General features: G+C 50.9%; 1 protein-coding gene, 1 long non-coding RNA gene and 1 other non-coding gene across 5 annotated transcripts in view; 2 read left to right on the forward strand and 1 right to left on the reverse strand.

Moving 5' to 3' along the window:
* Positions 1-748: 748 nt before the first annotated feature.
* LOC143836503 (uncharacterized) lies at positions 749-6316 on the forward strand. 3 transcript variants are annotated; one of them, XR_013230635.1, is made up of 4 exons: positions 749-917; positions 3538-3828; positions 4298-5052; positions 5918-6316. It is a non-coding gene; the product is annotated as an uncharacterized LOC143836503 (long non-coding RNA). The 3 variants fall into 3 exon arrangements; XR_013230634.1 differs by having other exon boundaries at positions 4347-5052; XR_013230636.1 differs by lacking the exon at positions 749-917 and adding an exon at positions 949-1565 and having other exon boundaries at positions 4347-5052.
* Positions 1221-1336, forward strand: LOC143836923 (U5 spliceosomal RNA). The gene has a single exon (XR_013230836.1). It is a non-coding gene; the product is annotated as a U5 spliceosomal RNA (small nuclear RNA).
* SRMS (src-related kinase lacking C-terminal regulatory tyrosine and N-terminal myristylation sites) overlaps positions 3774-23689 on the reverse strand; it is a 49284-nt gene continuing 29368 nt past the window's right edge. The window contains exons 3-8 of the mRNA XM_077335849.1: positions 20987-21153; positions 16500-16641; positions 11710-11865; positions 6305-6486; positions 4688-4844; positions 3774-3967 (exon numbers count right to left, since the gene is read on the reverse strand). Of these exons, the coding sequence (XP_077191964.1) occupies positions 3774-3967; positions 4688-4844; positions 6305-6486; positions 11710-11865; positions 16500-16641; positions 20987-21153 (998 nt within the window). The remainder of the gene's footprint in view (positions 3968-4687; positions 4845-6304; positions 6487-11709; positions 11866-16499; positions 16642-20986; positions 21154-23689) is intronic.

Raw genomic sequence — 23689 nt, forward strand, 5'->3', positions numbered from 1 at the left:
CAGTCGCTCCACACACACACCCCTTCGTTCTGAAAGCGGAGAGTGAAATTGATCCCTAACAGTACTCCCCCGATAAAATGAGAGTCCAGTAGCTCCCACGGAAATTTGCAAGTCTATTCTGAAACTACAGCTCCCGAAATGCATCGGGGATGCAGTTCCAGGACAGGGTGGAGGAGGCGCAGGGCGCATTACTTTTGGCCGGTAAATAACGGGAGGCGCCGCCGAAGGGGTCTGGGTTAGAAATTGTACGGAAGGGTTCGGGGTGCAAAGGCGAAAATGCCCGGCCCGGATATCAGAAACTGCTTCTTTCTTTTTAATTTAATTATTATTGTATATTTTTCAGATTTAACCCCTGGCGGGTTTGGCGTGTGCGGGCCACTGCAATTCACGAGGTGTCCCCTAGAGGGCGCAGTATTCACCCTTCTCGGCAGTAGGTTCTTATGGTTAGTGTAGTTTCGTAGACATTGAGAGAGTCACAGTTTAGCCAGCCGTGATCTGTAGAGCTAGAGGGGAGGGGTTGCACGTGGATTCAGTTTTAAAATCACTTGATTCATAAGAATTCTTTTAGAGTCCTTTGGATCCGACTTTCCCTCCGTCTCCTCGTCCCCGTACCCTTGATCCTGAAAGCTGGAGCGCGAAACGGATCCGTAAATTCCGTTCTCAAACTACAGCTCCCGAAATGCATTGGGGTTGGAGCCAGGGTGGAGGATGCGCAGAGGGCATTTCTTTTAGCCGCTGAATAACGGGAGGCGCCGACGAAGGGGGTCTGTATTGGAATTGCATGGAAAGGCTCGGGAGGCGAAGGCGATGATGCCCAGCCCAGACATCCCAATCCGCTCCTTGCTTTTTATTAAAAAAAAAAAATCCGGATTTCCCCCCGGCGGGTTTGCTGTGTGAGGACGGCTGCAATTCACGAGGTAGCACCTAGAGGGCGTAGGATCTCTTCCGCCCTTTGCCGGCGGCCCAGGAGAGGCGTGCGGGAGATCTCATTTGCATGTGGGGACTACCGTCATGCCTTGCGCGGGATCCCGAGTTTCTCCGCGGGCGCCGGGACTGATTCACGCGAAGTGGGGGGAGGAGTACAACTCTGATCTGGAGCAGATCCGTGCAGGCACCGTTTGCTGCGTGGGCTGCGGGATATTCGCGTCCAAGAGAGTGTTCACCATAACCTTAGTGTTTATCACGGCTGCTTTGCCGTGTCGTGGTGGCGTGTTGGAAGCATACTCTGGTTTCTCTTCAGATCGCATAAATCTTTCGCCTTTTACTAAAGATTTCCGTGGAGAGGAACATTTATGAGTGTTTCTTGAATTTTTTGAGGCTCTGCTTCGGTAGAGCTACATCTACTCTGGTTTAAAAATAGATCTAATTTATGTTCTTTGATCTGCCTTCTTTGATCCCTCCCTGTGTAAGTCTGTGGATTGGCTACTCCGCATTTCTTTTTCCTGCCCCAGAAGTATTGTTGCTGCCGTTTTGTTGGTGGTTTGTTTTCTTAGATTTTTATACCGCTTTTCCATATTTCCGACGGAAACGTCATGGGATACCAGGAAGATCATATAACAGAACAGGTGCAACATAACATATCAATAAGAATTCTAACAGTAATACAAGCTTGACAATAATATAAGTTTAACAAACTACCATAATTCATTGAACAATTTCAGACCTAACGCCGGAAGATCAGTTTCCACTCCGGCTGCAAAGCAAGACATTCTGGGAAGTGTCCCACAATTCATCCTGGGAATTGTAGTTGGGGGAAGATTTCCACTTGGAGATCGGTGCTCCTTGACTCCTCCCCCTTACAAGTCCCTTTCCACAGCCCCTTGTGGAAGGACTTGGATAGGCAGGATCAAGAGCTCGGTCGGTCTTTCTAGGTTGAACATTCCCAGGTCCCTCAGCCTTTCCTCATAGGGCTTGGTCCCCTGGCCTGGACCATCCTTGTTGCTCTCCTCTGAACCCTCTCAGCTTTGTCCACGTCCTTTTTGAAGCGAGGCCTCCAGAACTGCCCACAGGACTCCAGGTGGGGTCACACAATACAGTGTGAAAGTGCCTTGAACCAGGGAGCCAAAGATGGGTCCCAGACTCCTAAGGATAGCAAAGGTGTGAGGGGGGGGAAGACCCTAATATTTACTTTTATTCCTTTATTAAACCATTTATATTCTAATGGCCAGTCTTCACTGATAGTAGCATTGAGAATGTTCCAGGCTGACAATATTAATCTCTGCAGCTGGGACACACCAGCTGATTTTCAGCGTCCTTTCTCTATCCCTCCCCCTAGAAAAAAAGTCATATCCCAACATTAAGTTCTGAGTTGCAATGAGTGCATAATTCCCTAATACTGGCTGAGTGAGTGCATAAAACAACCCTGCAGTGCAGTCCCAGTAGTACAGTGGTCCCCGACCTGCGGGCCCGGGAAGCTTCTTACTGTGGGAGGGCGGGGAGAGGGAATCAGGGCTGCGGCCAGGCCGCGCATGCGACATGTGCGGCCGAAATCGCGCATGCGCGATGCGCGGGCGGGGCAATTATCCTGTCTGTCCCCAGCCTCGGAAAGGTTGGGGACCACTGCAGTAGTAGATTCAAGTTGGGTAGCCATGTCGGGACGAATCAGCAGAACCAAGCATACAATAACCCTGCAGTGCAGTCCCAGTAGTAGATTCAAGTTGGGTAGCCATGTCGGGCCGAAGCAGCAGAACCAAGCAGAACCGGTGGCAACTTTAGGACCAACAAAATTTTATTCAAGGTCTGTCAGTCTCTGTATCTGATGTGTGCGCATGAAGACTTATGCCTTGAATAAAACTTTGTTGGTCTTAAACAAGCTTCTGCGTTTGAACTCTGCCCCCAGTGGTAGAAATGTCAATGTCGAGCTGGTGACTGCAATACCATATGCTGCCATTAGGGGGCAGAGGATGTCAAAACATCTAGACTCGGAAAATCTTTCTGGCATACAATTTCAAAACATCTAGCCTAGGTTGCTTATTCGTGTAGGCTGGATGGGGGACGAATCAGACAGACACCTTGGAAGGGGAAAGGGATTTTTTATTTTTTTCATTTTGCCGCAGTCATGATCCGTGCTTGGGGCTCATCATGGCGTACCCCAGTCCCGTCATGTTGGCTCCCTGTTAAACTTGGGGTGAACCCTGAGAAAGAAAGCTTAGAGCAGGGATTCTTACCCAAACATTGGTGGAGATAATCAACTAATCAGAGACCGAAAAATATGCCACGGTGCCCAAAAATATCTTATTGGCTATTGTGGGGAAAAGAGGATTCCGGCTTATATGAACCCTTGGTTTTTTCCATCAGGATTTTCATTCATTCATTCATTCATTCATTCATTCATTCATTCATTCATTCATTCATTCATTCATTCTTAAATTTCTAGCTCTTCTCTTTTTATTTAATGAGCTAGGCCCAGACAGTGTCACCTCCAAGTCCAATTTATTTGCACACGTTTATTGAATAATGAAAATCCACCCCAGCACGAGCAAATCAGTCCACAGTTTGCACGAGGAGAAGGTTACATCTTCTGCTTCCTTTCACAAGGACATCTTCACGAGAAGTACGGGCAGCGGACGATCTTCCAGCGGACGCATCCAGGAAAGCCGAGGAGGTCTCTTCGTTGTCCCTCCCAAGAAGAAGGCCTTCATATAGTCCCATTTCAAATGTCTAAAGTATTCTTTAGGCCCAAAGCTGGCGTGGGCTGGGTATTGCTAACAGTTCCTGCGAATCCTGTCGAGGGTTCAGGACTGATTGTCCATAATCAATACCGTCGAGAACATTCAAGAAAATGGGTGGTGAGCCCATTTGTAAATCGAGAAGAGCTTCCCCCTCAAGGTGAGGAAAGTTGGTCTGTCATCAGGGTTGGCCTTCCAGCAGTCTAGCATGATGGTGTATATTTCGGGGCTGCAGGTATTAGGCCGAGGGAGCCGGTATCCACGGGTGATCTGCTGGATAGTTTCTTGGTTGGTCATCCCTGCAGGAGAAAAAGAAAACAAAAAACTTCATATTCAAATATATATATATATATATATATATTCAAATGTATGTATGTATGTATGTATGTATGTATGTATGTATGTATGTATGTATGTATGTATGTATGTATGTGTGTATATAATAGTGAGAGGAACAGAGAGAGAGGAGGGGAGCATCAGGCTACTTAAAAGAATAAAATAGTTTTTTTAAGAAGAGAACCAAACTTTTGTGAGTAGGAGGAGAGAGAGAGAGAGAGAGAGAGAGAGAGAGAGAGAGAGAGAGAGAGAGAGAGAAGAGTCTTAACTGTCTAACTGTTATTTCCTTTGAGGGTGATTGCCCAATCTGTCTGCATAAACGTTGTCCCTACTTGAATACAGCCGGTTCAGGGTGGTCTACATCAGTGCGCAACTCTGCCATGCAATAATTCATCGTCATCGTCATCGTCATCGTCATCAGCATCATTTTGATTCTTCTGGTCTGGAGGCAAGTAGAGAGGAAGTGTCCTCCCAGGAGCAGGAAGTCTCCCAATGAACCAATCAGGACACGTTTTTCCCAATCACCTTTTCAATACATTCCTCTTTCCGCATCATGTCCGTCACTGTTCCCCTTTAGCTTTAATGTAAATATAGGGTGCCCCCTGCAGGAGATTCTTCATACGCTCTTGAATCCGGCACCCAGCAGATCTTGCCTATCCCAAACGGTTCAGACGACACCTTACCTTCGTAGGGGATTTGCCCATAGGTGAAAACTTCGTAGAGAAGAATCCCGTAGGACCAGACATCTGATTTGAGGGAGTAAGTCTGGTAAACAGCTGCTTCGGGGGCCGTCCATTTTACGGGGATCATGGCGTTGCCGCTGGTGGAATAAATGTCGTCCTGCCGAGAAAGGAAGAACAGCAGGTCTTTCGCAAAGAGGCTCAAGAACACCCCAACGTGTGCTTTGGGCAAAAAGAGTCACGAAAGGATGCAGTCGGATGATCTAGTGGGGCTTGTTCAAATGTCAAAATGCAGCCGTTCTTGGCCCCCATCATATTTTGGCCCATCCTAGTCACCCTCTTGGACATCCTCACAACCCCCTTGCAAGGTAGGCCAGTGCAACAGCTTCTTATGGGGCTTTCAAGGCAAAAGGCAATCAGGGGTGGTTTGCCGTTACCGGCCTCTGTACCACAACCCTCAAATTCTTTGGTGGTCTCCCACCCAAGTTCTAATCCAGGGCTGACTCTGGTCACGGAGTATAATATAGATCTGGGGAGGGGGAAGCAGGCTGAGGACTCTTGGGTATGTAGAAGAAGAAGAGTTGGTTTTTATACTCCCCTTTTCGCTCTCCAAAGGAATTGTAAAGTGGCTTACCGTAGCCCCTCCCTTCCTGTCCCCACACCCTGGGAGGGAGGTGAGGCTGAAAGAGCTTTTACAGAACTGCGCAGTCAACAGCTCTAACAAGATTGTGTCTGGCCCAAGGCCACCCAAGCTGGCTGCATGTGGAGGAAGAGTGGGGAATCAAACCAGGTTCTCCAGATTAAAGGCCAATGTTCTTAAGCACTGCTTCAATGTATGCGCAAGAAGCTTTTCCTGTACTGTTCTATGATTCAAGAAAAGGAATAATCATTCCTTACAACAACACATGATGTTCTTTATCAGTAAAGCAGATGGGTGTAGCCACCCAGAAGGCTGCTCAAGGTTTATGCTTGTTTAGGACACTCCCCAAGTACTTGGGGGGGGGGGAATTACTTTGTAATTTTCTTTAAAAGGCCACGGCCCACAATAGATTCAGCTGAGTATGCTCAATATTCTCTGAGGGAATGTTGAGGGCAGGGCATGTTGAGGGCAGGGAATATTGAGTATCAGTTAAAGGGTGAAAGAAACAGAGGGAGGTGGGCAAAGTGCTTAAAATATTGAGGAGAAATGAATTGGGGTGGATTTCCTAACCGCTTATTCCCTCCTTCTCCTAGGGTTGCAACCTCCTGGTGGGGCCTAGAGATATCCTGGAGATACAATTGATCACCGAATAATAGAGATCAGTTCCCCTGGCTGCTTTGAAGAGAGTATGGTATTATACCCAACTGAGATCTCTATCCTCCCCTCCCCAATGCTCTCCCTCCCTAGGATCTACCCTCAAATCACCAGAGGTGTAGCTTAAACCCACCAGAGCTGCCAACCTACCCACAGGGCCTGGAGATCTCCTAAAATAACACCTGATCTCTAAACTCCAGAGATCAGGTCCTCTGGAGAAAGCAGCTGCTTTGGAGGGTCATCTCTGTAGCATCATCCCTCCCCTCCTTACCCTCTGCCCACCCCTGGTTCCAACTGAGGCAGCTCCCATGGTTTCCTGCACAAACCTTGAGGAGTCTAGCGAGGCCGAAATCTGCGATTTTGCAAGCCAGATCGTCTCCCACCAGAATGTTCCTGGCCGCCAGATCTCTGTGAACCACATGCTGCTCTTCCAGGTAGGTCATCCCGTCAGCCACCTGGCAAGAGATGCTGAGTAGGTGATGCTTGGTGAGGTCCTTCCCGGCTATACCTGCAAAGGACGGAAAAAACGAGAGAATCTTCATTCGTCTCCAAGAGGAAGAAGGACAAACTTCCCAGTGTCACATTCGCTGCCCATGATCGGGACGGAAATGGACAACAAATCTCTGATATTCTGAGAGTCTGGCTCTCCACAAAGGCACATGAGCACACAAAGTTGTCTTCTACGAAATCAGGCCCGTGGCCCATCAAGGTCAGTATCGTCAGCTCAGATTGGCAGCGGCTCTCCAAGGTGTCTAGTGTGTTTCACATCACTTGCTACCTGGCCCTGTTACCTGGAGATGCCAGGGATTGCACCCTGAGACCTTCTGCATGCCATGGCTCAGTCCGACGCACAGGGAAACTCCATGGACCAAGGCAGTCAACCTCTGAATCCCAGAGCCAGGAGGCAACATTAGGGGGAAGCCTTGGCCTCTCCACCCTGTTGTTGGCCCTCCAAAAGAACTGGTTGGTCAGGATGCTGGACTGGATGGACCACTGGTCTGATCCAGCAGGGCTCTTCTGGTGTTCTTGTGAAGGCCTCAGCTTTTATGCCCTGTTGTTGGCCCTCCAGGAGAACTGGCTGGCCACTCTGTGAGGCAGGAGGCTGGACTAGATGGACCCCTGGTCTGATCCAGCAGGGCTCTCCTGATGTTCTTAGGAAGGTCTCAGCCTCTATGCCCTGTTGTTGGCCCTCCAGAGGAACTGGCTGGCCACTCTGTGAGGCAGGCGGCTGAACTAGATGCACCCCTGGTCTGATCCAGCACGGTTCTTCTTGGTCACAAACATTATAACCTCACAACGATTCCAGACTTGGAATTAAAGTGGAGCCAGGTTTTTTCTTTCTTTTTCTTATGAAATATCCACAGGGAACACAAACATTCCTGGACTTCTGTCCATTTCCAAGACCTGCAAGAAGACCTTGTGTCTGGTGTTGCAGCTGTGCATTTTTGGAGGCCAGGCCCCGCCTAGAGAATGGACGGGAGCAGAGTGTTTTGGGTGGGCTAATGGTGGGGGGTTTGGCACAGACTCCCAGAATCCCACAGAGCAGGGGTAGTCAACCTGTGGTCCTCCAGATGTCCAGATGACTACAATTCCCATGAGCCCCTGCCATCAACCGCTCATGGGAATTGTAGTCCATGAACATCTGGAGGACCACAGGTTGACTACCCCTGCCACAGAGGCCTTGATGGGGCTGGATTTGTAAGAGGAATTCCTCCAGGTGAGCCCCTGCATCTGCTTTCAGTGTTACCTCTTAACCCCAAAGAATGCATTAAGATGAGAAAACAGGTGCAAAGGGGCCTTTTGACCATACAACAGCACCAAAGGCATTCAGAGGGGGGAAACCCAGATGCAGATGTTATTTCACTGCAACCACATCTGCAAATCAACAAAATCTTTTGTTTAAAAAGCCCTTTTCCGGTTTTGCCCCCATGATTGTGTCCCAGAATTCCCGTCCTGCTTCCCTCTCCTTTTCCTTTGCAGACTGTAAAAGGGAATACTTTGCTATTAAAATGTGGGGTTTGCTGCCAGAGGATGTAGTGATGGCCACATGAATAGACAGTTTTACAAGGGGTGGGTTGGGGGAAAGGGCGAGGAAAGGTTGGGGGAACTTGGTCTGTTTAGCCTGGAGAAGATGGACCCCTGGTCTGATCTAGGAGGGCTCTTCTGATGTTCTCCTGAAGGTCTCAGCTTCTCTGCCCTGTTGTTGGCTGTCCAGAGGAACTGGCTGGCCCCTGTGTGAGACAGGAGGCTGGACTAGATGGAACCCTGGTCTGATCCAGCAGGGCTCTTCTGATGTTCTTATGAAGGCCTTGGCCTCTCTGCCCTGTGGTTGGCCCTCCAGAGGAACTGGCTGGCCCCTGTGTGAGACAGGAGGCTGGACTAGATGGAACCCTGGTCTGATCCAGCAGGGCTCTTCTGATGTTCTTATGAAGGCCTCGGCCTCTCTGCCCTGTTGCTGGCCCTCCAGGGGAACTGGCTGGCCCCTGTGTGAGACAGGAGGCTGGACTAGATGGACCCCTGGTCTGATCCAGCAGGGCTCTTCTGATGTTCTTATGAAGGCCTCGGCCTCTCTGCCCTGTTGCTGGCCCTCCAGGGGAACTGGCTGGCCCCTGTGTGAGACAGGAGGCTGGACTAGATGGACCCTTGGTCTGATCCAGCAGGGCTCTTCTGAGGTTCTTAGGAAGACCTCAGCCTCTGTTCCCTGTTATTGAACCCCCAAAGGAACTGGTTGGCCTCTGGGTGAGAAGAGCTCTGACAGAACCTTGACTAGCCACATCATATGAACAACCTATGTCTCAGTCTGTCTATAAAATTTGCAAATTTCAGGCTGGTACAGCCTCGGTTTTGTCTCAGGTCTGTGCAGTGAAGGGAGAAGGTTTAACCCTTCAACGTCTGTTCAGTTTCTCTGAGAGCTTTTCTGTTATCGACTCTTTTAAGTAAAGGGGAAATCCGTGTGTTTAAAGGACAGAATCACAGAATCATCTCTTCTCCTTCAGAACACAAACGCCAAAGCAGGGAGCTGAGTTCTAAACAGCGAAACTGCATGGGTGTCGTGGGTTGGGTTGGGTGCCCTTTCCCTTCCCTGCAGGGAACGACACATAATCCGGGGCTGCAGGAGCCTGCAATTTGCATTTCACGGTCAGGCCCCGATGGTTATCCGGCCTCTTGCCTTCTTGTGCTCCTCTTTCAACATCCCTGGTCCCACTGTCTCTCCTTTGAGAAGTTTAATTTGGGCCAGTGCTGCAGTGCAATACCATTGGAGTCTGTCTTACTGCAATATGCAGGAGTCACTTCCGAGATCCAAGACCCGGCTGGCAGTGGGGCATCCAGATTCCCAGGTGTTTTCCAGAGATGGTTATGACAACCTTGTGCTGCAAGAGAACCTCAGGACCTTTGGGGGTGCTCCCACAAAATCTTCCTCTTGCCTGGGAACATTTGGCAAAAGCCTCCTTCAGACTCATCCTTGCCCTCCGTGACCCCCCCAAGGGTGGAAGCAAGGATGTGCCAGCAAAACAGGGTAAGAGGACTGAGTGTGTTCAATGCTGTATAGTTCACATTCTGCTCTAAGGGAGTGCGAGGGAATCATGACCCTATATGGATATATCAGCCAATAAACAACAATTTAAAAATATCTATCCAAAATTAACTTCTACCCGTTCGGGAAACTCTTCCAGGACCATCAAGAGGGTTTCATGAAACTCTGGATGAGAAAGTCTGCCTTAGAAGCTACAAGAATCAGGAGGGGGTAGGGGGCTATATGCTTTTGAGAATCAACACTCCCTTCATCAGATATGAACAGGAACAGAGACCTCAAAGTCTTTATACCTCATTTTCAGAGGGTAGTGCTGGTTTACGGTAGAAACGTTAGACTCGAATCCGGTAGGATCTTTTGAGACCGACAAGATGTTGATGGTATAAGTTTTTCAAGAGTTAAAGCTGCCTTCGTCTGAGATGAGTAGGAACAGACATGTCTGAGTCTTTATACCCCAGTTTGAGAGGGTGGCCGTGTTTGTCAGCAGTAGAAAAACTCCAGACCGATATGGCTCCCCCCCCCCAGAAACTATCGTCATGTGAACCGAAGCCGATTGTTCTGTTTCCGATCGAGAGAAGGAGGAACAAGGAAATATGCTGAGCTGAGCTAGATGTTCCATTCCCTAGGAGTCACAGTCAGCTAATAACATTTAGCATTCAGATTACACCATTGAGCGTTCAGTGCAATTCACTCCCGTTAGGGGCATGCAGTTCCACAACCCTGCGGTGTAGGCCAGGGTTGTTACCTCCCACATATTACAGGTGAGGAAATGAAAAGAAAGGGAGCCCTGCACCTCGGTGAGGGTTGCTCTCTTCCGTTCACTTGGAGCAGAGCCTCTTCTCTGTATCTCATCCAAAAGCTGGTTCTCACAAGCTGCAGGAAATCTGTGTGTTTTTGTGTGTTTCTGTGTGTGTGTTTGTGTGTGCATGTGCGCACATTGTCTGGAGGAAGAAACCAGGCCCTGCCTTCTAAGAGCAACAACTCCCAATCGTGTCACCTCTCACCTGTCCTATGCAATAAGGAAGCTAATAATTCAGCCCTCGGAAGCCCAGCTGATCTCTTGCCAAGGTCATTCAGGATCAATTCCCTCCCTCGGGGCGTTGTCCCTACTCAGGTAACTAATTCCAAAGGGCATTAGCTTGCTCACCTGGGAGTTTTCCTTGTGAAGCCACGCCCTTTCAGAAGCTGCTTGGCCAGCTTCCTGGGCCAAATACTCCCCAGGTGGGCGTTGGAAATAAATACAGCAGACAGGGCTGTTTGTTTGTTGTGGTTGCTTATTTGTCTACTTCGGCGCTGACGAGGGAGCTGGACTTTGTTTGGCTGTCCCCGTTGACAAATTGGCAGAGCCTCGTTTGCCCGCGGGGAGGAGATTTGGGGCGTTTTAGTCTCAGGAGAAGCCTCTGTTTTGTTTTAGGGAAGCCACGAATTCTATGGGCTGCAGCATAAGGGAACGGGAAATGCAAGGCTGGCTTCTGTTCAAGGGGAAACCGCAACCTTGGAGCACGCTTGTGTGCATGCACGCACACACACACACACATTGGGCCATTTGTGACAGTCAGAACAATTTGCAGCTACTGAAATCAGGAACTCCCCCCTCCCCCCCAGACTAAAATGACAGATCTGAGCAGATCTCAAGATGTATCTGCAAAGTTCTCCAGAGCAGGGGAAGGGGAAAGGGATGTGATTGTAAGCTACTTTGTGATTCCTTCCAGCAGTGAAAAGCTGGGTATAAAACCCTACTCTTCTTCTTCTAGAGCAAGGGTAGTCAACCTGTGGTCCTCCAGATGTGCATGAACTACAATTCCCATGAGCCCCTGCCAGCTTTTGCTGGCAGGGGCTCATGGGAATTGTAGTTCATGAACATCGGGAGGACCACAGGTTGACTACCCCTGTTCTAGAGTACAGTGCCCTGCAGCAAACAGACCAACATGGTCCACATTTTGCATCCAGTCAACAGAACCCACTTCCCTTGGAAAGAATGGCTATCTTGGAGCATGAACCATATGTCATTGTGCCCCACTGAGGTCTCTGCCCTCCCCAGGCGCCACTCCCAAAATCTCCAGATATTTCCTAACCCAGAACTGGCAGCTTTATATTGGACCCTTGGAAAGTGGGGCGCAGGGAAGATCATGTGACCCAAAGGAAGATCATGTTACCCATATCCTCCCTAAGCCCGGGCCGGGGGGGGGGGATACTAACTGTTGAGGTAGCTGTGCAAATTGCCTTTCCTCATCAGCTCCGTGACGATGTACACAGGCTCTCCGACTGAACATATGGCCAGCAGTTTGATGAGGCGCGCATGCTTCAGGCATTTCAGGTTCTGGATCTCCTTGGCAAAGTCGTCTCTCATGTTGGCTGTTGGGAGGAACACAAGAGATTGCAGGACCGGGATTTTTCTTAGGGGCTTGTCTAGCGCGGGCGACCTCCAGGGGCTTCCTGAAGGACTCGCTCTTTTTCAATTGATCCCCCAGACGACAGAGATAAGTTCCCCTAGAGAAGATGGCGGCTTTGGATGGCAGCTAGATGTACCATAGCCTTTTTCGATCTTTACACCATGGAGAACCCCCTGAAATCTTTGTCAGGCTTTGAAGAACCCCAGAAGGGGTGACATGCCCCTTCAGAGAATTGGGTGGGGAAGTAAGATATGGGAACCAGCCAATCAATCATTTAGATACCTAGAGTGGGAAGGGGCCATGCAGGCCATTTAGTCCCACCCCCTGCTCCATGCAGGATCAGCCTCAAGCATCCAGGAGAAGGATCTGTCCAGCCGCTGCTTGAAGACGGCCAGTGAGGAGGAGCCCCCCACCTCCTTAGGCAGCCCCTTCCACTGCCGAACTAGACTCCTAGAATCCTAGAGTGGGAAGGGGCCACCCAGGCCATCTAGTCCCTCCCCCTGCTCAGTGCAGGATCAGCCTCAAGCATCCAGGAGAAGGATCTGTCCAGCTGCTGCTTGAAGACTGCCAGTGAGGGGGAGCTCTCCACCTCCTTAGGCAGCCCCTTCCCCTGCTGAACTAGACTCCTAGAATCCTAGAGTGGGAAGGGGCCACGCAGGCCATCTAGTCCCACCCCTGCTCAGAGCAGGATCAGCCTCCAGCATCCAGGAGAAGGATCTGTCCAGCCGCTGCTTGAAGACAGCCAGTGAGGGGGAGCTCCCCACCTCCTTAGGCAGCCCCTTCCACTGCTGAACTAGACTCCTAGAATCCTAGAGTGGGAAGGGGCCACGCAGGCCATCTAGTCCCACCCCTGCTCAGAGCAGGATCAGCCTCCAGCATCCAGGAGAAGGATCTGTCCAGCCGCTGCTTGAAGACAGCCAGTGAGGGGGAGCTCCCCACCTCCTTAGGCAGCCCCTTCCCCTGCTGAACTAGACTCCTAGAATCCTAGAGTGGGAAGGGGCCACGCAGGCCATCTAGTCCCACCCCTGCTCAGAGCAGGATCAGCCTCCAGCATCCAGGAGAAGGATCTGTCCAGCCGCTGCTTGAAGACAGCCAGTGAGGGGGAGCTCTCCACCTCCTTAGGCAGCCCCTTCCCCTGCTGAACTAGACTCCTAGAATCCTAGAGTGGGAAGGGGCCACGCAGGCCATCTAGTCCCACCCCTGCTCAGAGCAGGATCAGCCTCCAGCATCCAGGAGAAGGATCTGTCCAGCCGCTGCTTGAAGACAGCCAGTGAGGGGGAGCTCCCCACCTCCTTAGGCAGCCCCTTCCCCTGCTGAACTAGACTCCTAGAATCCTAGAGTGGGAAGGGGCCACGCAGGCCATCTAGTCCCACCCCTGCTCAGAGCAGGATCAGCCTCCAGCATCCAGGAGAAGGATCTGTCCAGCCGCTGCTTGAAGACAGCCAGTGAGGGGGAGCTCCCCACCTCCTTAGGCAGCCCCTTCCCCTGCTGAACTAGACTCCTAGAATCCTAGAGTGGGAAGGGGCCACGCAGGCCATCTAGTCCCACCCCTGCTCAGAGCAGGATCAGCCTCCAGCATCCAGGAGAAGGATCTGTCCAGCCGCTGCTTGAAGACAGCCAGTGAGGGGGAGCTCCCCACCTCCTTAGGCAGCCCCTTCCCCTGCTGAACTAGACTCCTAGAATCCTAGAGTGGGAAGGGGCCACGCAGGCCATCTAGTCCCACCCCTGCTCAGAGCAGGATCAGCCTCCAGCATCCAGGAGAAGGATCTGTCCAGCCGCTGCTTGAAGACAGCCAGTGAGGGGGAGCTCCCCACCTCCTTAGGCAGCCCCTTCCCCTGCTGAACTAGACTCCTAGAATCCTAGAGTGGGAAGGGGCCACGCAGGCCATCTAGTCCCACCCCTGCTCAGAGCAGGATCAGCCTCCAGCATCCAGGAGAAGGATCTGTCCAGCCGCTGCTTGAAGACAGCCAGTGAGGGGGAGCTCCCCACCTCCTTAGGCAGCCCCTTCCCCTGCTGAACTAGACTCCTAGAATCCTAGAGTGGGAAGGGGCCACGCAGGCCATCTAGTCCCACCCCTGCTCAGAGCAGGATCAGCCTCCAGCATCCAGGAGAAGGATCTGTCCAGCCGCTGCTTGAAGACAGCCAGTGAGGGGGAGCTCTCCACCTCCTTAGGCAGCCCCTTCCCCTGCTGAACTAGACTCCTAGAATCCTAGAGTGGGAAGGGGCCACGCAGGCCATCTAGTCCCACCCCTGCTCAGAGCAGGATCAGCCTCCAGCATCCAGGAGAAGGATCTGTCCAGCCGCTGCTTGAAGACAGCCAGTGAGGGGGAGCTCCCCACCTCCTTAGGCAGCCCCTTCCACTGCTGAACTAGACTCCTAGAATCCTAGAGTGGGAAGGGGCCACGCAGGCCATCTAGTCCCACCCCTGCTCAGAGCAGGATCAGCCTCCAGCATCCAGGAGAAGGATCTGTCCAGCCGCTGCTTGAAGACAGCCAGTGAGGGGGAGCTCTCCACCTCCTTAGGCAGCCCCTTCCCCTGCTGAACTAGACTCCTAGAATCCTAGAGTGGGAAGGGGCCACGCAGGCCATCTAGTCCCACCCCTGCTCAGAGCAGGATCAGCCTCCAGCATCCAGGAGAAGGATCTGTCCAGCCGCTGCTTGAAGACAGCCAGTGAGGGGGAGCTCCCCACCTCCTTAGGCAGCCCCTTCCCCTGCTGAACTAGACTCCTAGAATCCTAGAGTGGGAAGGGGCCACGCAGGCCATCTAGTCCCACCCCTGCTCAGAGCAGGATCAGCCTCCAGCATCCAGGAGAAGGATCTGTCCAGCCGCTGCTTGAAGACAGCCAGTGAGGGGGAGCTCCCCACCTCCTTAGGCAGCCCCTTCCCCTGCTGAACTAGACTCCTAGAATCCTAGAGTGGGAAGGGGCCATGCAGGCCATCTAGTCCCACCCCTGCTCAGAGCAGGATCAGCCTCCAGCATCCAGGAGAAGGATCTGTCCAGCCGCTGCTTGAAGACAGCCAGTGAGGGGGAGCTCCCCACCTCCTTAGGCAGCCCCTTCCCCTGCTGAACTAGACTCCTAGAATCCTAGAGTGGGAAGGGGCCACGCAGGCCATCTAGTCCCACCCCTGCTCAGAGCAGGATCAGCCTCCAGCATCCAGGAGAAGGATCTGTCCAGCCGCTGCTTGAAGACAGCCAGTGAGGGGGAGCTCCCCACCTCCTTAGGCAGCCCCTTCCCCTGCTGAACTAGACTCCTAGAATCCTAGAGTGGGAAGGGGCCACGCAGGCCATCTAGTCCCACCCCTGCTCAGAGCAGGATCAGCCTCCAGCATCCAGGAGAAGGATCTGTCCAGCCGCTGCTTGAAGACAGCCAGTGAGGGGGAGCTCTCCACCTCCTTAGGCAGCCCCTTCCCCTGCTGAACTAGACTCCTAGAATCCTAGAGTGGGAAGGGGCCACGCAGGCCATCTAGTCCCACCCCCTGCTCAGGGCAGGATCAGCCTCAGGCATCCAGGAGAAGGATCTGTCCAGCCGCTGCTTGAGGACGGCCAGTGAGGGGGAGCTCACCACCTCCTTAGGCAGCCCCTCCCACTGCTGAACGACTCAGACTGTAAATATTTTCTCCTTGATATCTAGCCAATGTCATTCTATACAAAATTTAAAGCCATCACTTTGGGTCCTCTCCTCTGTTGCCCACAGGAACTGCTCCCTGCCCTCCTCCAAGTGACAGTCTTTCAAAGACAGAAATCCTGTCCCCTCTCAACCTCCTCTTCTCCAGGCTGAGCATTCCCAAGTCCCTCAGTCTTCTCATAGGGTTTCTCATTTTCATTGGGAAGAAAGAGGCTAGGTCTGTAGGGCAACAGGGGGAAATGGGCTCCAGTGACATGTAGTGATATTAGTAGCCATCTAAACTTCTGGGAAAGGCTGCATGACACCGGGGAGCTCTTGTATTACCCCAGGACTCCCCAGAACCCTGCATGGGAATCCCTGGTGTAGTGGTTAAGAGTAAGGCAAATGAAATTGCAGAGAGCCCCCTAGTGGTGCAGTTAGCAATCCAGCGGAGAAGTTCTTATATGCCGCTTTTCTCTACCCGAAGGAGTCTCAAAGGAGTCTCAAAGGAGTCTCAAAGCGGCTTACAATCCCCTTCCCTTTCCTCTCCCCACAACAGACACCCTGTGAGGGAGGGGAGGCTGAGAGAGCCCTGAGATTACTGATGAAGAAGAAGAGTTGGCTCTTATATACCGCTTTTCTCTACCCGAAGGAGTCTCAAAGCGGCTTCCGATTGCCTTCCCTTTCCTCTCCCCACAACAGACTCCCTGTGAGGGAGGTGAGGCTGGGAGACTGTGACTTGCCCATCCAGATGGCTGCATGTGGAGGAGCGGGGAATCAAACCCAGCTTGCCAGATTAGAAGCCACTGCTCTTCACCACTACACCACATGAAGCCTCTTGAAAGCAAATTTTCCAGGATAAGTTTCCTTTTGTAGCCGGATCCTGAGACTGCAGCCTAGTCCTACCAATTCAAGGGAGCTACTTGTGAGGATCCAGAGCCCAAACAGCAGAGGACCTTCCCAAGAGATGACCGATGTCGCGCCCCACCAACCTTGCTTCATGATTTTGATGGCCACTGGCACCGTGTTCTTCCACATCCCTTCCCACACCTCTCCAAAACAGCCTTCCCCCATCTTCCGCCACAGCGTGAATTCGGCACGGGGACGTTCCCATTGGTCCGTCTCGGGAGACCTCTGCAAAAGAACAGGGGAGGGAAACACAGCAAAATGACCGGGCAGTACAGCAATAGCCTGGAAGGACAGATGGCCCTGAAAGCCTAGCAGGGTTCTCAACCTGGTGGAATGTTATCCAAAAACTGGGGAACCCTTCTGATGCTTTCTATTTAGCTGCAGCAAAAGAAACATGCCTGATTGTAACACATCTACTGCCCAAGTGGAGGGACCCTCTTTCCATCAGGTTGAGGCCGTCATCCACGACACTGTTGACTCCATCTTCTTTTTTGACCCCTTGATATTAGTAGCCTGGGCAGCTGTTCCTGTGGGCTGTGCTGTCCCCGCAGCTCCCGCTGCAATTTTCCAGCTTTCTCCTTCTCCTTCAGCTTTTCTCCATTCTGGTCGGGGACTCCGGACTCCCCGCCAGACATGCTGATGCAAACAGCAGAGTCTCAGGGTCCGAGAAAGGAGTTCTGCCAGTCTGTGAGGACTTCCACCCCACCGCTGACACCAACAAGACTCGTGAGGGATGAATCAGAATCCTTTATCGGGCGGCACAGAGGCAGCATCATACGCGCTCCTTGGGAGGACTGAGGATGGGTCCTCAATTCAGGCTCTGCATGGCATTTGGAGTTCTGACCTCCTCCTCCCCACAAGGCACAGCTCTGCACTGTCGTAGAGGGACAGTACAATAGCTGAATAAAAGTCCAGCGCCACCTTTAAGACCAATGAAGATTTATTCAAGGCGTGAGCTTTCGAGTGCCGGCACTGGAAAACTCACACCTTGAATCAATTTTTGTTGGTCTTAAAGGTGCTCCTGGAATTTGACTTTATTGTGCTACTTTATTGTGCACAAGATGTCATAGTCCCATTGTATACGGCACTGGTCAGACCACACCTGGAGTCCTGTGTGCAGTTCTGGAGGCCTCACTTCAAGAAGGACGTAGATAAAATTGAAAGGGGACAGAGGAGAGCGACGAAGATGATCTGGGGCCAAGGGACCAAGCCCTATGAAGATAGGCCAAGGGACTTGGGAATGTTCAGCCTGGAGAAAAGGAGGTTGAGAGGAGACATGATAGCCCTCTTTAAGTATTTGAAAGGTTGTCACTTGGAGGAGGGCAGGATGCTGTTTCTGCTGGCTGCAGAGGAGAGGACACGCAGTAATGGGTTTAAACTTCAAGTACAACAATATAGGCTAGATATCAGGAAAACATTTTTCACAGTCAGAGTAGTTCAGCAGTGGAATAGGCTGCCTAAGGAGGTGGTGAGCTCCCCCTCACTGGCAGTCTTCAAGCAAAGGTTGGATCCACACTTTTCTTGGATGCTTTAGGATGCTTAGGGCTGATCCTGCGTTGAGCAGGGGGTTGGACTAAATGGCCTGTATGGCCCCTTCCAACTCTGATTCTATGATTCCATGATTCTACTTTGGACCCACACAGCTACTCATTTGAATCTATCCTTCTGGAAGTACAATAGCTGGCCCCTCAAGGTGTGCAGCTCTCTCTCTCTGCTCCCCAGGAGGAGACAGTGGGAGGGCCTGCCCCACCCAGCTAGCCCAGGTGTTGGACGCTTCAAGGTAGCCTAATTACAATAGGTATGGTATGCAAGGGGCAAAGTGAGGGTGCAGGGTAGCTGGCTCAGGAGGACCTGAGCAGCATTAGAAAAAACAGGCAGGTACAGCTGCAGACGCCATCTAAATCCCAAGGAGCATGGCGAAAAAACGGTGCAGGGTTTTGACAGTTTCTAACAAACATGTCAACAATTCACTTCATTTCCACTTCAAAGAACTCCTTGCTTCTCATCCACAGCTGAATAGCCCTACAGCAGGATCCCGTTGGGCTGGGCGTGTCAGAATCCCGTGGAAATGAAGCCTGCCAGAACTCCACGCAGCGGATAACAAAGAGGCCGATTAGACTACGGAGATGTTCTCCTAAGAGCTTGGATAATACGCAGGTAATCCGTTTTGACAATATCTCTTCCATCTTCTACTGACGAATTGCGTGCAAACTGTCGTTTTGTCTCCCTGGGGCAGGCGAGCGGTGCGTGCTACAGAGACAAGTGGAGGTTTCTAGGTGGGGCCCGGCTGAAGGCCAGAGAAACCGGGTGAGGGTGTGTAGCCGGCTGGGAGGTGTGGAATCTATGCCTGGGAACCTGGGTGGGACTGGGGGGATGGAGGGCAGGCGGCAGGTTTCTCTGGGCCCTCCTCTCCCAAGCCTTTCCCAGGAGAATCTCACGGGATTGTCAAGTTGGAAGAGACCTCCAGAGCCATTGAGTCCAGCCCCCTGCACAAGGCAGGAACTCACAGCTAGCTGCTCACCCACAGGCCCAAATGATCCCATCCCCACCAAAGATCTCCAGAATCCAGCCTGGCCCGGAGGAAATCCACCTCCCATCTCACAGTGGCAATCAGCAATTCCCTGGGTATGCAAGGAAAGGCCACAAGAGACAAACACTGGGTAATCAAAAAAGCACTACAGGGGTCATGACTTTGCCGCTACAATTTGCTGTGTGCGAAATGCTAAATTCCACGGACATCCAGCAACATTGCCAGATTTGCAAAGTTGCCCTGGCACATCCCTCCCTGCCCACCCACTCACTATCTGCCTGAATTCATAAAATCAGCATTTCTGTCCCGTGATGATCTAGTCTCTGCTTAAAAACTTCCAAAGAAGAAGAACCCACCTTCTCCTGAGGAAGCCTATTCCACCGAGGAACTTCTTCCGGATGTTTAGCTGAAAATGCTTTTGAATTAATTTCAACCCACTGGTTCTGATCCCGGCCCTCTGGAGCCACAGAACACAATTCTACTCTATCGTCTATGTGACGGCCTGAAGGGAGGGGTGGAAAACAGGGAGGTCTCCCTGGCCAGCAGCAGGGGTTAGAGGGCTGGGTTGCCAGCTCCAGGTAGGGAAACTCCTGGAGATTTGGCAGTGGAGCCTGGGGAGGGCAGGGACTTCAGTGGGGTAAAATGCCTTAGAGTCTGCCTCCCAAATTATCCATTTTTTCCAGGGGAACTGATCTCAGTAGTCTGGAGAAGAGCTGTAATTCCGGGGTACCTTCCTTACAGTCTTTTATGTGTTTAGGAGTTGTTAGTCTGCAATTAAACTATGAAGGAACTCATTAGGATGTGAATATTATCTAAAGGCCTCTGGACACCCGTGCAGTAAAGTTCTTGTCAGGGTCCACTGAGGAAGGATTCTCGAGCAAAACGCAGGATTTACCGGTTCCTCATTTGGGTTTGGAATCTCCAGGGGCATTCCTACAGCTGCTTAATGTCTTTGCGGTATTACTGTGTGTTGTTTGTGCTTTCAAAGGGTTGGATAATATTTTTCTCCCTATTGTGCAAATTATTACTTATTTCTTTTATTTATGTTCATACTTTTATACCGCCCCTCATGACAAATCGTCTCAGGGCGGTTTCCACATAAAAACCAATAAAATACAACATTAAAAGGTAAAGGTATCCCCTGTGCAAGCACCGGGTCATGTCTGACCCTTGGGGTGACGCCCTCTAGCGTTTTCATGGCAGACTCAATACGGGGTGGTTTGCCAGTGCCTTCCCCAGTCATTACCGTTTACCCCCCAGCAAGCTGGGTCCTCATTTTACTGACCTCGGAAGGATGGAAGGCTGAGTTGACCTTGTGCCAGCTGCTAGGATCGAACTCCCAGCCTCGTGGGCAGAGCTTTCAGACTGCATGTCTGCTGCCTTACCACTCTGCGCCACAAGAAGCTCAAATACAACATTAAAACTCCATAAAAACCCCAGTTATACAACAACTAAAAATGACACCGAGAAAAAGATGATGGCTCCATCTTGCAGGAAGTAGGAGAGACTGAGAGAGCTCTGAGAGAACTGTGACTGGCACAAGCTCACCCAACAGGCCTTTATGTGTCAAAGTGGCTTAAATTCACCTTCCCTTCCTCTCCCCATAACAGACACCCTGTGAGGGAGGTGGGACTGAGAGAGCTCTGAGAGAACTGCTCTGCAAGAACAGCTCTAAGAGAATTGTGACTGGCCCAAGATCACCCAGCTGGTTGCACGTGGATGAGGAAAAGGGAATCAAATTGGGCTCTCCAGATTAGAGAGCGCCGCTCTTAACTACGACACCAAGCCGGCTAACTAAGTACCACTGCTGGAACAGCTTTGGGATTTTGCAATTAAAAAGCATAATCGACAGAACCCAGTTTACAAACCTAAATTTGGTTCCAGAATACAAGTATCACAGGAAAACAGAAAGCACCTGGATTTCATCACTGGGATCGTCAAACTCAAACCTCCCCAAATTTCCAGTCTGGTGTTTGTTAATTTGCAGGGATAAATGACAAGGGGCCATGATGGATGGGTCTTTTCCTTGTCCCCACTAACCTTTTGGATGCAAGCGTGGAGCAACGGGCTCTGAATGACTTTCCAGTTGACCGTGTAATAACCCAGGAGCTGCTCCAGGTTGGGGAATGTGTGTTCCTTCTCCAAGTACAGGTTCCCTCCGGGGTCCTTGTAGATTCTGAAATGTCTCACTTTGGCATGGTTCCGAACTGAATTTAGAAGAGAAAGAGAACATCCCAGAGTTTAAAACCTGCAAAATAGCAGAGCACCAGACTGCTTAAAAAATAAAATAGTTTTACTGTGAAGAGAAACAACTTTATGAAGGCGCAGAGCAGGGGTAGTCAAACTGCGGCCCTCCAGATGTCCATGGACTACAATTCCCAGGAGCCCCCTGCCAGCGAATGCTGGCAGGGGGCTCCTGGGAATTGTAGTCCATGGACATCTGGAGGGCCACAGTTTGACTACCCCTGGCGCAGAGAGAGAGAGAGAGAGAGAGAGAGAGAGAGAGAGCTAACTGTTCTAACTGTTAGCTATAAACAATTTTCACTTCTGGAGTTAAGCTGGCAAGGAGTGTGCTCAAAGTAGCAGGAAGTCTCCCAATGAGCCAATAAGGACGCTGGAAGAAATTATTTGAAATATGCCAAAAAGTTCCTGATCTAACTATGCTAAATACACATCTCCTCCGATGCCCCCTGCAGGACATTCTTTATATTCTGCTCAATCATGCACATCACAGATCTTGCATATTCCAGTTTTACAGACTGTTTTGCAACTCTTTCTCATGTCCTAGAGCTGGATTGGTACTGGTTTGGTTGTCAAAAAAGACAATTTTTAAAATTCAGAGCCGGGACAGGGGATATATTTTCGGGATTGTAGAAATGGCCTTGCTTGCCTCTTGTTCTCGGCGATGTGTGGTGGCAGAGGAGGAATGCAGCAGCGGCTGCTTGAAGAATAAAGAGCTTTACTGAGAAGATAAATAACTTTGTAAAGAGAGAGGAGAGAGATAGTCCTAACAGTCTAACTGACTATTGTCCTGTTCTAGAGGCAGTCATTGCAGAAATGTACTCAAAGGAGCAGGAAGTCCCCTGCCTTATCTCTGTGACCTGAAGATCAGCTCTAATTCCAGGAGATCTCCAGCCACCCCCTGGAGACTTGGCAACTCTACTGAGGCATAGGCCAGCCAGCTGATATTCCTGGAAGCTTGGTATAGCTCAGGGGCCTTGAGAGCTTGAGAACAGGGGAGAGGTTTACATCTGGAGTCCTGTGTGCAGTTCTGGAGGCCTCACTTAAAGAAGGATGTAGATAAAATTGAAAGGGTACAGAGGAGAGCGACGAGGATGATCTGGGGCCAAGGGACCAAGCCCTATGAAGATAGGTTGAGGGACTTGGGAATGTTCAGCCTGGAGAAAAGGAGGTTGAGAGGGGACATGATAGCCCTCTTTAAGTATTTGAAAGGTTGTCACTTGGAGGAGGGCAGGATGCTGTTTCTGTTGGCTGCAGAGGAAAGGACACGCAGTAATGGGTTTGAACTACAAGTACAACGATATAGGCTAGATATCAGGAAAAAAAATTAACAGTCAGAGTAGTTCAGCAGTGGAATAGGCTGCCTAAGGAGGTGGTGAGCTCCCCCTCACTGGCAGTCTTCAAGCAAAGGTTGGATACACACTTTTCTTGGATGCTTTAGGATGCTTTGGGCTGATCCTACGTTGAGCAGGGGGTTGGACTAGATGGCCTGCATGGCCCCTTCCAACTCTAGGATTCTATGATTCTATCTGGGTCTCCACCTGTTTTTGAGATCTCTGAGCTGGATGCCATCCCTTGATGTTTCCAGAGGCTGCCGGTGCCGGAAACAGGAAAAACCAGTGGCCAGCCAGTGGGTGGAGACCTGGATGTGGCCCTGTGGCCCCAAAGCTGACCCAACCCTGACCTGTCCCGGGAAACCTGGTTTCATTCCTATCTTTATTGCTCATTTAAAACAAACGCAGTTTGCTGGTAGCCATCGGTCTCGCCTTGCCAGACTGCTCCCTTATCCACCGTCTAGGAAACTTGTTTACGGCACCAATTACTACACCTACGAGAAAGAATGTGCGGCATGTTCATTGGAATTGAAAACATCTTTTCTGCCGTTTCCTGGCTGATTGTGGGCCGTCCTGATAAGGGATAGAGCCATTCTGGAGAGAGTTTGTCACAGAAAGACCAGCTCCCCCCCCATCTCCTCACCCCATCTTGCTTTGCCTGCAATGCCCCCTATGCAAACAAAAATAAAAAAGGAAATAGGATTAAAATACGCCTCCCTCCGCTCATTACTGCCCCCAAGACCAGCAGAAGACCCACCGGCCCAAACAGACTCCTGAGAACCATGGCTGTCTTCAACCCACTAACCCCCCAAAATCTATATAGAGGAGTGGGAAGAGGGAGCATGGATGACAATGTTAAATGCTGATCCTCTTAGTCCCGGCTGGTGGGGGGAGCTCATCAGATCTACCTTGCTGCGCCAGCCTCAACCTGGCAAAGAACCTGCGGGACGCATATTTTTAATGTAAACTGCCATGAGCTGGCTGGGCTGAGAGTTTATTTATTATCTAATAAATAAACAATTAAATATTTGCATGGCAGGTTTAACGGGATCACCCCACATTGTCAGCCCTGCCCTCATGGGCTTCACCAAGTCAAAGATCTCATTCATTATTGCCCCTTGTATGATGTTATTAGAATTCAGTCGAATATAAGATTGAACCCTGTCTG

Source organism: Paroedura picta, chromosome 4 (genome assembly GCF_049243985.1).
Source record: "Paroedura picta isolate Pp20150507F chromosome 4, Ppicta_v3.0, whole genome shotgun sequence".
NCBI lineage: Eukaryota > Metazoa > Chordata > Lepidosauria > Squamata > Gekkonidae > Paroedura > Paroedura picta.